Source organism: Cibotium barometz, chromosome 4, assembly GCF_041138505.1.
Source record: "Cibotium barometz isolate CiBa-2024 chromosome 4, ASM4113850v1, whole genome shotgun sequence".
Taxonomy (NCBI): Eukaryota; Viridiplantae; Streptophyta; class Polypodiopsida; order Cyatheales; family Cibotiaceae; genus Cibotium; species Cibotium barometz.
Genome location: NC_141049.1, coordinates 42,715,327 through 42,730,760, shown reverse-complemented (window position 1 = coordinate 42,730,760; position 15,434 = coordinate 42,715,327). Strand labels below are relative to the sequence as shown.

Sequence of the window (15,434 nt, the reverse complement as noted above, 5' to 3'; positions counted from 1 at the left end):
CCTCTACTTGCCCTATGATTCTATATGGTTCAGTAAATTTGTGTAGCCTATCTCTAATTCTCAGCTATGCAGAGGTCACAAGTTGTACAAACTTGGCTTTTGTAGTTGGAAGGACCTCTGGGTATCTAATCACTAGGCTGACCAGTATGACATCCTTAGCATTGCTACTGTCTCTCCTGCTTGTCTTAATCTTTTAATGGAAAGGTTAACACTTATATCTTCCATCTTCCCTTTGTTGATCCCTACCCCTCCTCAGCCTATTACCCAATTGGTCTGCTGGAACAACGCCTGTCCCGAACCTGTGCAGAGATAACTCTAAACTTATCCTCTTGCTCAATGATAAGTGGAACCTTAAGTGGAGTACTAGCCAATGGAGCTATAGGTTTAAGTCTATTTGGGCCTTCTCCCCTTCTGTTAAGCATTCTTGCTTTCTCTGGCTCATCCTCCATAAGGGGATCTGGACAGGTGCTCGTGCTGCCAAGATTGGTAAAGGTAATGGTTTATGCCCCCGGTGTAATGCTGACATTCCTCACATGTTTTTTCATTGCAGGTACAATGCTAAGTTTCTAAACCTTCTGTATACCTGTTTTAAGAGTATTCACCCCAACCCATTTTCTCCTAAAGAGGTTCTTTTGGGTGAATGTATGCACCTTGATCCCCCATTGTGGCATATGATCAGATGTCTGTTCCTCCATGAAATCTGGAAAGAAAGAAATGATTATGTCTTCTCTAATGGAGGGAGGAACCATATCTGGGCTTTACAAGCTCACATTTCTAAAGTTGCTGTGCAGGTTATGGGGGAGATGAAGGATGCAGTGGAAGATTTTCAAAAGACTTTCCAAGAAGTCAAGCTTGGAAGATGGCAGACTTGGAAGTCTAGGCTCATGAAGATCTACTCAAGAGATCGACTGTCAATGATTGATGGAATCCTTTCCTCATAGTACAAAAATCTTGTTATTTTGTTAGAAAGCCCTCAGATGTTCCTATGTAAGCAGTTGCGCCCCTCGCAGAGCCTTTATCTCTGCTGTAGCTGTAACTTTTCTTTTCTTCTAATTAAAATCAAAGTTTCTAAAAAAAAAAGGTGATGAGGGCCAAGGCAACCTAAAAAAACTTGCCATGTGGCAAGAGGGAAATCCCCCTGTAATATTATATATAGAATATAAAGGTCAAGTAATTCCATCACGGTTGCCCTATTTACACTCGAAGGTTTGTACACTCAAACTAATTAATTAATCACAAAATATTTCGGGTGCTTATTATTTGAGCGTTGTTTCTAGGGTTTGGTTGTCTTTTGGGTTTCTAGCTAGCTCTGCTCAGCCAATAGATCCCCTTTTATGAAGATTTCCGGCTCTGCTGTATCCCCTGTAGTTTGAGAGTTTTCCCTGCGCTTTTCCTGTTACCTGTGCTTTTCTCGATACAGCAGAGATGCTCTCCTGCGACAGAGTCTCTTCGCAGACGGTTTCTGCATCTGGTTAACGGCAGGAGAATCCAGTGGGTGTGATAGCACTTGCAGACAGTTCTGTCTCCGTCTTTCTACTCTGCCTGTTTCTCTGGTGCCCTATCCTCTTTTCAGGCACAGATGGCCCTCCTTTCTGGTAAGCATTTTTTAATCACAGTAGTCGAATAGTTAAAGTACTGAAAAAAAGGGGAAAATCTGATCTTAGAACATAAGTAAGGACCACACTATGCACCGCTTGATTAAGCCTTTGTTTCGTATGTGAGGGTAGGAGGAAGGCCATACATTATCCAACCATCTCCAAATGACTGCCCCGAGGCTATCCTAGGAATCTCTTCCTAGGGTAGAAGAGACTCCTCATTCTATCTCGATCCAACAGCAACGGGCGGACTAGATGATCTGTGTAAGGTTGGTGGTGTTTGGAAGTCTAATCATCTAAAGCTTCTGTTTCTATTGAGTTGGGTCAAAGGGACAATTGGTTGCAGAACTCTCCTTGTGTACGCTGCTAATGTGCGTTGTGCTTTCTGTAGCACAGTCCCTCCGCCAGGTTAGGATCTTTTGTGTCTCAATAGCTATGGGCTGCACTGCACTTCTAAAGCAAAGTTGCTGGCTTTTACCAAATTTAAATCTCACGTGTGTACTCTTTTTATTTCATTAACTAACAATACAAGATTCTTCCCAAGTTTTTTTATATGTTAACTTTCTAGTTGAACCCAAACTTTCATTGGACATAGAGCCAGATGTTGATTGGTGCATCAAAGAGGACAGCAATGGAGGGTGGAACACAGTCAGAGAGGGCACCAGTAGGAAGTCTACTTTATGTAAGTATATGTTCTTGTTCTCCCTTCCCTCTTTAGAAGGGAATTAACAGGTCCATTTTAGCATTTTATTTTCTGTTGATGTTAAGGTCCCTAGGGCGATTTGCAGCATCGTGTAAGAAGGGGAACGCCTATTTCTGTCTGTCTGGCTGGTCTGACATAGCTGCGGATTTGCTAGTTTTGTGTTCGTTTGGGAGGCTGCTAAGTCAGCATTTCTGGAATTGTCTTTCCATGTTGGAGGTTGCAGTTCCATGCCAGTACAACTGATTTTTTTAAAAAGCATATCTATCGTTACAGAAGTTTTTGGAATTTCTTAATAGTTTCTGATAAGAGGATTGATGACGTCTTGGAGTGGCTTAACGGTTTTGCATATTCAATCTCCACATTGGATACTATCAAGTATGAATAGTGCCTCAACAAGAGTGCATGTTCAAGTGAATTGATCTTAAGGGTTTCTGGCTGATTCTCATGCAAAACCCTGATTCTAAGTAGTAGCCAACCATAATACGCACTTGAGTGGTGGAGCTCATGCATGTGACATCCCCTCCCAATTATCTTGGAAAAAGGGGGAGAGCGATCATCCCAGATGCTCCCCTTGGATGTGGATTTGAATTGATTTGGATTGGTGCTGCTGCAACAACTGGGGTTTGGATGTGGTCCTTGTGCCTTTGAAGAAACTGCTACTGAACTTGCCAATACATGTTGAGAAGTTATGGTAGGGATGTGTCAAATGCATCAGCTCCATCACTTGATGCATGTGTCATGCTGGCTACTAGTTAGGATTAGGTTTTAGCAGTAGAACCATCCCGTGTTGTGAGTCCTAATATGGTCCACCAGGCATTCAGGGGGCTTCCCCTGTATGCCTAGGAGGACCCAGGGCAAACCACTTACAAAACAAATGGCTGAAGCCCCCTGGCCAACATGGTGCGACTAGGGGCATTTTGGCATTCCTGCCAGAATGTGGGAATGCCCCTGGTTGTGCCATGTTGGCCACGTGGCTCCGGTCATTTTTTAATGCATTGTTTCGCCCTTAAAAGAGATTGCAAAAGTGTGAACAGACAAGAATAAGCTGGGGATATACTTAATACCTGACCGTCATTGCAATTAAACACTTAAGCACAGGCACAAACCAAATCCACATGAAGCTGAAAATGAGATATGTGCACTTGGGATGTTACACTGGAGCTGGAATGGGCCGATCCCCCAGATATGTGTCGAACATTGATATGTCTGCGGTTGGGCCACAACACTTTCCAATCCTTATACATGTGTGTATATACCCTCGCCCATGTGGGTACTGATCTTGCCCATCTCACAGGCCTTCATATATGATATGAATTTACAATTGCAAGTCCCAATTCAAAAATCAGATAGCTTCAACTCTGTGTATAATTAAATACCTGCAAGTATCTGCTGCATGTGAAAGACTTGGAGTAGAATCTGCCACAAGGTGTGTTTACTTGTACTGCTGAATGTGTATGGGGACTGACTGTTGGCTGCAAATCAGTATCAAACAACTTCTGCAGAGCACCTGCAAGAGAGGTATTCTGGTTGCCCCTCCTGCTATACTGCTGGACAGCACCTGGTTGCTTGCATTTGTTGCATTCCAATTGCAACATAAGCATGGTTTTTTCAGTTCAGCAACCCACAGTTCTTGGAGCTTATTTTTCATCATGGATGCAGTATGCATTCTTGCAAGCTGAATATAATTGTATTCATGCTTAGTCAGAACGCGATCGATGATGCCACACTTAGTGCCAGATGTTCCATGTATCTAGTCCAACTATAACAGAATTTGAAGTCTTTGGATTGAGTCAACTCTAATAAAATGTCAACTGGTCCAAGTTTGTGGCCTCTTCCTGTACTACTTGCAGGAAGCTTGCAATCAAGGTTGCAGTAGCTGGCTTTCTGGTTTAGTTCTAGACCTTCATATTTCCAAACCTGTATTCTGTGTGCCCAAAAAGGTTACGAGTTGTTGGCGAAGAATCATCCAGAGGGAGTAAAGTCTAACTGCTCAAATTCTCATAAGCCTTGTGAACAAAGTACTATCTATTACTGGTGCAGAAACCAATATACTATCTTAACTTTGTAAACACACTACAAATGAAGGGAATCACAGCGATTGGAGTTTGCAGGCTCTATGGTTGAATGTTCAACAGATGACATATGTAGCCAAGGTTGCTATTTTCTTGCTGACTTGGCTGAATGTTCAACAGATGACATATGTCGCGAAGATTGCTATTTTATTGCTGACTTGCTGGATGATATATGTAGCCAAGATTGCTATCAGCTCAAGAGGTAGTAGCATTAAAGTATGCTTCTGCTTCCTTCTGGAGTCACCACTGAAGATGTGAAGGGTGAGGTGATACATCTGTAGAAAAGATAGATTAGAAATACAGGATGCTTGGAATGGTATACGTGCACACCTGGGTGTTTGTGTATGTATGTGTGTTGTATGGATGCATGTGTGCATTTATGGATGTAGTATGTGGGCGTTTGCGTGTGTATGTGTTGCATGGCTGCAGTATGTGTGTAATATGTATGTATGTACTTGTCTTTAAGCCCTGTGTATGTGTGTATGCATGCATGCGTGTAGTATGCATGTATGTACTTGTTTAAGCCCTCACTGGGTGTCATTTGCAGCGGCTTAGGTTCCCATTGTGATTCTAGTATTTAGTATATTTATGTACATATGTATGTAGTCGGAGTATGAGCCCTAGTGTGATACTTGATGTTAAGAAACCAATAGACCCAAGTGAGTCAACACATTCCCACTGCTTCATTTTTAAACTCGTTTGGCACTTTCAAGAACATGGACAGGTGTTACTAGAATCGTAGTGAGAACCTGACCAGCTGTAGAAAACACCCAATGAAAGCTAGTCTGAATTTTGTTCCAGCAATGTGGCATTCATCATCTTTTTGAACGACAGTTTTTCCAAGCAAGCAGACATGGCTCATGATGATCTGATTACTTGGTTTCAACTGTATATGCAGGGAAGTGCATAATCTCATGCATGCGAGGGAGATGGGAGGATCCTCTTGATGGAAGACCATATACCATAGAAACAAGCACTGCAGCTAATCCATGAAAAAGTGTTGTAGGTGAGAGAGAGAGAGAGAGACGTATTTTGGTGGTAGCTCACACTACCTTATCTTTCTTTTTTCCATTTTATATATGATGGGCTAAATACCCATATACAGGGGCCTTAACCCCCAACAATAAGAAAATAGATTAGCTTGAAGGTGGTTACCACAATGTGAGCATCTTGCATGTATTGATGAGGCTTATCTAAACAGTTCATTAGTGTCTATTAATTGTATAGCTTTATCAGATTTATACTAGGGTTTCATATCCGCACTTCGGCTTATGATGAAGTGTAATCTTAATGTCCTTGCTCTTACATTAAGAGTAATTGCAGCAAAAGCGAACTGTATGCCTATGCGAAATCAAGCATTGGCAAAGCCTTTTCTTAAGGAGGCTACAAGCTAAAGGTAAGGATGTCGAGAAGGGTGGTGACATAAGACTATAAGAAGAAAAGAAAATGGAACTATTGTTGAAAGCTAGATCATTATATCAATGAATGTAGAAAAAGGCTAGAGAAAAAAAAGAACGAAGAGTCGGGCATGGTTGTGGGGGTGGTGGTGGCTTGATGCATTAGCACAATAAAGTGCTAAAAAGAAGAACGTAGCGAATTATTCACAAGATGATTGGGCATTGATTGTGCACTGATGTTATGATCTTTATGTCTATGATGTAATGCATGTTAGTGATAGATCATAATTTCAAGTATTTTGATAGGGGTGCTACTAAGTCCATTATTTCTCACATTGTGAATTTTGTCTCTCTTAAGCTTGCTTGTTATGAGAATGTATTTTAAGCTCTTTTAAAAATATTATTCTATCCTCTTAGATAATTTGGGGACTGCTTTGCATCCTGCTACATTATGTTAATATTGTGGGTGATGCTATTTTAAATATTAATACATTCGGTGTACATCGACATTGCTTGCAGCTTCTTATGTTTGTTGCACCTTCTTATGTTTGTTGTAGTTTGTTTGTATGGCAGGTGATTCTTGGAGTACTTATGCTTGATGAACATGTGTGGTAATAATGGTTTATGTATATAGAATAATTGTTTATTAATTTATTGTTAAATATTTTATAAGTGAAGAGAACTCCGAAGACTGAGGTGAAAGTACACAAGTTATATAATTTTGAACAAGCTTTTGTATTTGTGTTAGTTTGTGCACATCCATTTATTTATTTCTGCAAGCTTAGACTTGCAAACATGTATCCTGTAAAGCTTAAAATCTTTCTCCTAGCCCCACGTAATTTATATTTAAGATCTCTCTATTTTGGTTAAAGAAAGAGCATCGTGCAAGAAAAAGCACAACTTATGTATTTTTGTAGGCTATGGTCTATTTTGACATTGGGATACTCAAAATACTCATGTGGGGCCACACGTGATGGGGAGAGATTGCACTCAATGTTTGTATCATATAAGAGCTAAGTATTTTGAAAGCTTGATTTATGTTGAATTTGTAGCGATAGCTTAAGTTGGATGGTTGAATAATTATTTTTCTTGAAAAATTGTTAAATATTCTTGAAACATCAAAATTTTATTGTAGGGTTTTTTTGATGATATCTTAGTTTTTAGTAAGAATTGTTAAGAGCACGAAGAACATTTAGAAAAAGTGTTCTCACTTCTTCGAGAGAATAAGCTTTATGCAAATTCGGATAAGAGCAATTTTTCTCGAGGGAAAATCGAATACTTAGGACATATCATATATGTTGATAGTACTTAAGTAGATCTTAAAAAGATTAAAAGCATTGTTAATTGGCCCAAACTGTGTGATATCGATCTTTTCTTAGCTTGTGTAGCTACTATAGAAAGTTCATTAGAAATTTTGCATATATTACACATCCTTTAATCAAACTTCTTAAGAAAGCTAGACACTTTGACTGGACTAGTAGGACCATTCCTTTTCTAAGCTTCAGAAAGCTTTCACTTGTGTGTTAGTTCTTACATTATCAGATTTTTAATGTCTATTCTTTGTATTAGTTAGTTTTACTGATGATGCAAGCGAACAAGGTTTTGGTGTTGTTCTCATGCAGGATGGATACCCCTTGCTTATGAGAGTTGTAAGGTAAAAAGAAATTATAGTACATATGATAAGGAATTAGCTGATATTATACATGCTTTAAGACTTTGAAAACATTATTTAATGGAATCTGAATTTTTAATTAAAATTGATCAATGTAGTATTTGTTATTTGTTGATCCAACCTTTGATTTTTGACCGCCATATCAAATGGGCTTCATTTATATAAAGTTTCCAATCCACCATCCAATATCATCCAGGGAATTTAAACATTGTGTCAGATGCTTTAAGTGTATGTCTTAATGTCCACAACATCTCTATGATTAAGAGTGAACTTTTGAGTCCTATGAGCATGATGCTAATTTCTCTGAACTTTGGAACCTTATTGGTGATTACTCATGTCATGATGGTTATCTCTTCTTTCAAAAGAGATTGTGTGCTTTAAGTATATGTCTTAGTGTTCACATCTCTATGATTGAGAGTAAACTTTTGAGTCCTATGAGCATGATGCTAATTTCTCTGAACTTTGGAACCCTATTGGTGATTACTCATGTCATGATGGTTATCTATTCTTTTAAAAGAGATTGTGTGTTTTGTTACACGCCAATAATTGAAACCTTATTGGTTGTGTTATGATCATTACTCTTCTTTCTATATTAGAGAAAATGCATCAACCACCATACATAGATCATTAAGATGTTTTTGCTACTTTGCAATTAGTGTATAGAGAATTCTTTTAGCCTCATCTTAAACAAGATGTAGCAAAATTTGTGACTGAATGTTCTATTTGTTAAAAAATTAAAAGCCGTAAGACACAATGACTTCTCATTCCTCTACCAATCCCTAGTGATACTTGGGAAAAGATATATCAATGGACTTCATTACGGGTTTGCCTACTACATCTAGTCATAATGACATGATTTGGACTATAATGGACCATCTTAGTAAGCCAACATATTGCTTACTAATGTAGCTAGCATATTGCTTACCTTAGTAAAAAGACATTGACTTCTCAGTATGTTGCGATCATGTCACGTAGGCTGTAACACTTGTGACCGATGGTAGACCGGATGGCCATGTCCGGGGTTCAGTGGGAGAGGACGCCCGTGCGGAGTCATGGACGGCCAGGCTAGTGTGGACGGCAGGCCACACACTACATAGCCTGGGGGATGAGGGGCAATCCTCATTCCTTTTCTATGGCTGGGTGGTGAGCCAGAGGCCGTCCCCTCCTGTGGTAACGCCCGTAGCGGCGTTACGGATATCTAACACTGGTATTAGAGCGTCGGTTCGATGGGGTCGTCAGGGTCCGCGCGTGACCGGGGGACCGGAGTCCACTCAATGGTTTTCAACCATTCATCTTCTCATCCTTATCTCCAATGGAGTGTGTTGAGGGAGGCGGCCAGAATTGAAGGAAAGAATTCTCTCACTCACTCTCTCTCTCTCTCTCTCCCCGTCACACACAACAAGCGAATTGCTGGTAAAATCTCGTTTTTTTTCTCTGCGTTGAAGCTTGTGTGCAAAAAAATTTTCATTTGGTGTGGGGGGGACGAAGCTCCGTCTCTACTGTGTGGGGGGGGCGAAGACCAGTCCCATGACCTCTTAACGAGGTGACACAAGTGGCCGATCAGCCACAGGACGTGTGCAAAGGGGGGAGGCGAAGACATTTTCGTTGAAGCTTGTTTGAAGCGAAGAGAGAGAACGATGCTGCGAAAGACGTTTTAGTTGAAGCTTGTCACTCACAGGGGTCGGTCACGTTGGCAACACTCTCTCTGATCTCCATCTCGGCTGTGAGATGACTGCAACACTCTGATCTCCCTCTCGACTGTGAGACGGCTGCGGTGCGGCCAGGCCACCCGGCCAGCCAAGCCATACCAGGCTAGCCAGGCCAGGCGGCGGCCTGCGCCACCAGCCAGGCCAGGCGGCGGGCGGCCAGCCACTGGTGGCAACGGCCAGCCAGGCGGGGCCAACCGGGTGGCGGCCACCAAAGCAGTCGGCAGCGAGCGCAGCCAGCCAGGCCAGGCGGCGGCCAGCCAACCAACGAAGCAGGCAGAGGAGAAGAAAAAGAAAAAGAAAAAAGAAAAAAAATCATTTCTTTTTTTTATATATTTTAATTATTTATTTTTAATTTATTAAAAATGAAACTAAATTCAAACGGATCCTCTCTCTCGGCTGGGGAGGGATAATCCCGACAAGGGATAATCCGATGTTTCTGTTGTGTATTTCTGGATTATGGCATTGTTTACATTGCAAGTAAATAAAAATGCCTGCCCGTCCCAGTGTGTCCCCATCCACTAGTCCGGTAGGTTTTTCAGGACTTCTCTCCTCGATCGCGGGCCTTATTCCGACCAAGTTGGCTAGCCGTAGATGTCAGGCCGTCTCCCGTTTGGAGGGGCACTCTCCGGGCACGTCTCGTGACCCGTAGGCGCCTTCCACGTCTCGTGACCCTGCCCTTGACCTTGGCATACCCGTAGAGGCCACCGACCTGGCTGACCCCGCTCCGGCCAATGAGCTGGATTATATGGACACTGACGTCGCCGAGGGGGGCGATGACCTCTTGGAAGACCACGACTTTAACCAGTACCTTACTGACCCTGCCGACATCCTCACGGAGACGGAGCGCTCTAGTGGGATGTTTAGATATGTTAACACGCAATTGACGACCTTACAGAGGTTCAGGATGACGTTGTCACGATACTGCAGGGCATCTCCACACGCCTAGACGTGTTGTCCGCTATTTCGACATCTTCTCCACTTCCTCGTGATAGACGCCCGCCTACGACATGCGTCAGCGTAGCCTCACCCGTGGTCTTGGGAGGACAGGCCGCAGTGCCTGCGAGGTCGCCCGTAGAGGCAGCCTTGGCGTTACTTAAAGATTTTAAGTTGTCTAGTTTTGGCGGCGAGGAACGAGAGCGTAACAAGGATTCTGTTAATACGTTCTTAGCAAAATGGTCGGACATTCATGAGCTGCGTAAGCAGCCTAGTCATGTGCAGCCCGTAGAGGCTAGTTTCTTATTGTCTGGCAAGGCATACAAGTGGTGGATGAGTCTTACCACTCGCCCTACCACTTCGGCAGCTTTCGAAACAATGTTTCGAAAGGAGTTTTTGCTAAACACCATATTAGAGAATTTGGGAATCTCCCAATTTCCATTTTTGAATACTAAAAAAGGGGGGGGGACATGGATAACATGTTTGTAAGTTTCTCAAAGCCCTATCATGTGACCTATCATTGGAAAGCGCTTGAAAAATGGGATCTAAAGAGCCATAAACCACTCATTTTGGATTAATGGTGTTCAAGTTATGCAAAATCCAAAGTTTTGACCACATGTAATTCCCATATTCCCCAATATGGTGTTGCTAGGCAATGAAGAAGAGAGAAGTTGGGATGCGTGGGACAAGTGTTCGATAGAACACAGGACCCTCACCCAGTACATCTCTGACTACAGAGAGCTCATACTCAAGTTGAAGGGAATCGATGCATTCCAAACATTGAGGGGCTTCAAAGGAGGCCTAACAAATGATTATCTGAGTATGTAGAGCCCTTGCAGCCTAAGGACCTCTCTCAGACCATCAAGTATGCACAAATCTATGATGACATCAAGCGCCGTGGTGCGCGAGATGGGACAGGGAGATCAGTGGATAAATAAAAAAAGGGGTCGAGTTTAAAAGAAAGGGTTTCCGTAGTGAAAAAACAGGGGAGAGGACGGAGGGGAGTCAGGAGGTCGTTGGTCTAAAAAACCAAGACCCTTCAAGAAAAAACGAAGTTCTGAAACCCACAAAAAGGAGCAGTACTTGCAAGTACAAAAGGAAAATCGTTGCTTCAACTGCAATGAAGGGCACAACAAGGCTGATTGCCCAAAGTTAAAAGCAAGCACTAGTGGCAAGGCGCCTAAGAGCGATGGTAAATCCTCTAGGTAGTTGCACACGGTGCAAACGCTACCTCTCAGTGCCGAAGAGTTCAGAGAGGTTACGGTGAGTCATTGTGAACGAGTGTCACGCTTGTTCGGTGACACCAGCTATGTGGCAGCCTAGTGTTGGTCCGCATGACATGGTGCGCATGTATGGCACCATAGGTGGCCGTAGAGTCATTATCTTTATAGACGATGGGGCTACCCATAACTTTTTGAACTATTCATTGGTCAAGAAGTTGAAATTAAAAGAGACCGCTAGTGATCATGAGTATACCGTTGGTTTGGCCAATGGTTATGATAAAAAGGTATGGAATACCATGGTCTTGGGAGTCCCTTTGATCATGTAGGACTATGAGGCCGTGCTTGACTTCTAGGTCATGCATTTGGCTAGAGAAGATGTTTACTTAGGCAGGGAGTGGCTGTATAGCCTCGGTCCTAGCCTAGTTCGGAGTTATTTACACACCACATTACAGTTTGAGTCTGGGGGTAATATCATCACCCTACAGGGAGACCGTAGTGTCCCCTTTTCACCACTTATATCATCGCTCGAGTTATGCCACGCGGTCCGTAGCGGCCAGGTAGCACAAGTATACGCTTGTTACCCTCTTGTAAATTTTGTTTTCGTAAGCTGAAACTGAAAGTAATATTTGCGTAGACAAACATGGAAAACAAAGCCTTGGAAGAGACCCACTGTTTTTTGAAAACCCTGTTTGGCATGCATGTGATGATGAAACAACAAAGTCCAAGGCAAAAGAGACTCTAAAAACAAAGTACGTAGATGCTTTGAAAAGTTTATTGCAGGAATTTCAAGATGTCTTTCCTACAGAGCTTCCAGATGGTTTACCACCATCAAGGGAAGTAGACCATGGCATCGAAGTTATGCCTCGGTCCAAACCAATAAGTAAGCCTGCTTATAGGTTGAGCCACTCCGAGGCACAGGAGGTGGAAAAGCAGTTGATCGAATACTTAGAGAAAGGGTTTATTCGCCCTAGTTCGAGTCCTTGGGCATCACCGGTTCTTTTTGGTAAAGAAGAAAGACGGTTCTAAGCACATGTGCATAGATTATCGGGCTCTTAATCAAGTCACGATTAAGAATAAGTACCCTATGCCACGTATGGACGAGTTGTTTGATCAACTCTATGGGTCGAAATATTTCTCTAAGATAGACCTGAGATCTGGGTATCATCAGGTTAGAATTAAGGTCGAGGATGTTACGAAGATAGCATTCAGGACACGATTAGGTCACTTTGAGTTTTTGGTTATATTGTTTGGGCTAACCAATGCTCCAGCGACATTTATGACGCTAATGGATAGCATTTTACGTCCATATCTAGGAAAATTTGTAGTAGTTTTCCTAGATGATATTCTTGTGTACAGTAAGACACAGAAAGAACACATAGAGCATTTGCGTCTCGTGTTCGAGTTGTTGTGAGAGCACAAACTATTTGCAAAGAAGAGCAAATGTGAATTTTTTGAAAGAGAAATTCACTATTTGAACCACATTATATCCGCCCATGGTACGCGGATGGAACCTGAGAAAGTGGAAGCTATTCTCAAGTGGCTAACCCCGAAAAATCTCAAAGAACTGCAGATTTTTCTTGGCATGTCGGGGTTTTACCGACAGTATGTAAAGGACTACGCGAAGATCGCAGTCCTGTTGATGGATCAATTGCGCACAAAAACAAACAATATATGTTGGGAGGGAGACCAACAAAAGAAGCTTCGAAAAACTTAAGGTAGCCATAACAGCTGCACCTGTTTTGACTATAGTTAACCCTACTGAGCCGTTTGTCTTAGAGACAGACGTTAGTGGTGAGGCCATTGGAGCCGTGCTTTTGCAAAGGGGACGCCCTGTTGCATTTGAGAGCAAGAAATTAGATAGGGCTCAGCGTAACTACTCGGTTTACGAGTGGGAGTTACTGGCTATCGTACATGCACTTAAAAAGTGAAGACACTATTTATATGGTGCCACTTTTGAAGTACGTACGGATCACGAAAGCATGACATGGCTTTCGAGTCAAAACAAGTTGAAAGGTCGGAAAGCTCGGTGGGCAGAGCTCCTACAGGAGTTTGACCTTCAGATTCGCTACCAAAGGGGTAAATATAATGTTGTGGTGGATGCGCTTAGTCGCATGCCACAAATTAATGAGTTAAGCTTTACGGTTTTCAAGAATGAGTTCTTGGAATCACTCCGTGGCTTGTGTGAGCATGATCCTGTCTTTACAGAGGTCTGGCGCGCTGTACACGTACGCACTTTGTCACAGCCACGCCCACCTTCCTCGCCGGCACACGTAATGCTAGTCCGGAGAGATTGGCCGTAGGTGCGGCGGCTAGCGAAGCGAGAGTTAGTCCGGAGAGGCTAGCCGAGTCTTCGAGGTATAGTTTTGAGCCGGAGAGCTCAGACGTAGGCCCTTTATCACCTTTGTTTTCCAAGACGGTTTCAAAGGATGATGCTAAACTTCGTTGGGGGGGAGAAGTATGCTAACTACTCCATTGACGACGTGTACTTACTCTACAAGGGTAGGGTGTGTGTACCAACTATTGGTGACTTTCGAGCATGCATTCTTAGAGAAAGTCACGATAGTCCAAGTGCTGGTCATCCCGGGATACAAACTAGTCAAACAACAATTTTATTGGCCTAGTTTGTTCAAGGACGTCCAGACTTATGTGCTGCAATGCAATAAGTGTCAGGTCAATAAGCATGAAAGGCTAAAGGTTGGGAGCTTGCTCCATCCTTTAAGCATTCCTCAAGAAAAATGGGAAAGCATTTCCATGGATTTCATCACCGGTTTACCCACGACAAGTCGAGGGAATGATTCGGTCTAGGCGGTGGTGGATAGGTTAACCAAGATGGCAAAATTTATTGCCACCAAGAAAATGCTAAAAATGCCAGAGTTGGCAAAACTCTTTAGTGAACATCTCTACAAGCTATATGGCTTGCCCGCAGATATAGTGTCGGATAGAAAGTTCAATAGCCACTTTTGCAGCAGGGAAGTCTTCAAAAAGCTGGATTCTACTCTGAGTATGAGTACGACGGACCATTCGGAGTCTGACGGTCAAACAGAAAGGGTTAACCAAATACTCGAGGATATGTTGCGTTCTTATGTAAGTAAGAAGCAATCAAATTGGGAAGAATATTTGCCCATATTGGAGTTTGCTTATAACAGCTCCAAGCATTCAGCGACTGGATTTACACCATTCATGTTAATGTATGGATTCCAGCCGAGATCTCCAATGGCTGTAGGCCTAGAAAAGGAGAAGATTCAATCTGTCAATGATTTCCTTGAAGATATGAATGATATGCTTAGAGCCACACGTGAGAGCATTCGTAGTGCTCAGGATCGCGCTAAAACTTATGCGGATAAAGGACGTAGAAAGGTGACCTTTGCAGAAGGTGACTTTGTATTCCTCAAGGTGAGAGCATTCGTAGTGCTCAGGATCGCGCTAAAACTTATGCGGATAAAGGACGTAGAAAGGTGACCTTTGCAGAAGGTGACTTTGTATTCCTCAAGGTTCCTGCGCAGTCAGAAACCATGAAAATGGGAAAGTGTGATAAACTTTCTCCGAGATATTGTGGTCCTTTTAAAATCCTTAAGAAGATTGGGGATGTAGCATATAAACTTGAGTTACCAGAGAGTTCTCAAGTCCATCCTGTCTTCCATGTCAGTAAACTGAAGAAATCAGTTCACGGGTTAGAGAACGCAGTTTCTCCAGAGATTTTGGTGGACTTGATAGAGCCACCAAAGATACCACATGAACTTGAAAAGATTCTACAGTATCGTGACAGACAAACCCGACATAAAGTGTACCAAGAGGTACTTGTTAAATGGACAGATAGGGATGAGGAGGTAGCTACCTGGGAACGCCATAGTGCAATTTCCAAAAGGTTTCCCCAGTTTGTTTTCGAGGATGAAAACTCTTCTTAAGGGGGGGAGTAATGTCACGTAGGCTGTAACGCCTGTGACCGATGGCGGCAGACCGGATGTCCATGTCCGGGGTTCAGTGGGAGAGGACGCCCGTGCGGAGTCATGGGCGGCCAGGCTAGTGTGGACGGCAGGCCACACACTATATAGCCTGGGGGATGAGGGGCAATCCTCATTCTTCCTCTATGGCTGGGTGGTGAGCCAGAGACCGTCCCCTCTTATGGTAAC

General features: G+C 42.9%; 1 protein-coding gene across 47 annotated transcripts; it reads left to right on the top strand.

Moving 5' to 3' along the window:
• The first annotated feature begins 1,198 nt into the window (after window positions 1–1,198).
• Window positions 1,199–6,642, top strand: LOC147639281 (uncharacterized). 47 transcript variants are annotated; one of them, XR_015264493.1, is made up of 8 exons: window positions 1,209–1,595; window positions 1,728–1,864; window positions 1,942–2,003; window positions 2,164–2,277; window positions 3,782–4,631; window positions 5,269–5,376; window positions 5,694–5,766; window positions 6,341–6,642. XR_015264493.1 is itself a non-coding variant. In XM_086789453.1 (5 exons), the coding sequence occupies exons 1-5, from the start codon at window positions 1,580–1,582 to the stop codon at window positions 5,278–5,280; spliced, it is 273 nt and encodes a 90-aa protein (XP_086645579.1). In that variant the 5' UTR covers window positions 1,199–1,579; the 3' UTR covers window positions 5,281–5,583. The 47 variants fall into 47 exon arrangements, 13 of the variants coding, with proteins under 13 accessions (XP_086645579.1, XP_086645549.1, XP_086645546.1 ...); XR_015264494.1 differs by having other exon boundaries at window positions 5,683–5,766; XR_015264482.1 differs by having other exon boundaries at window positions 3,782–4,636.
• The last annotated feature ends 8,792 nt before the right edge of the window (window positions 6,643–15,434 follow it).

Excerpts from the sequence above, each read along its gene's own strand:
- LOC147639281 (XM_086789355.1), top strand. Across the intron at positions 2,004-2,163 it reads TAGCACAGTCCCTCCGCCAG|TTGAACCCAAACTTTCATTG; the intron begins GTTAGGATCTTT and ends TTAACTTTCTAG. Across the intron at positions 2,278-3,781 it reads CAGTAGGAAGTCTACTTTAT|TATCAAACAACTTCTGCAGA; the intron begins GTAAGTATATGT and ends GCTGCAAATCAG.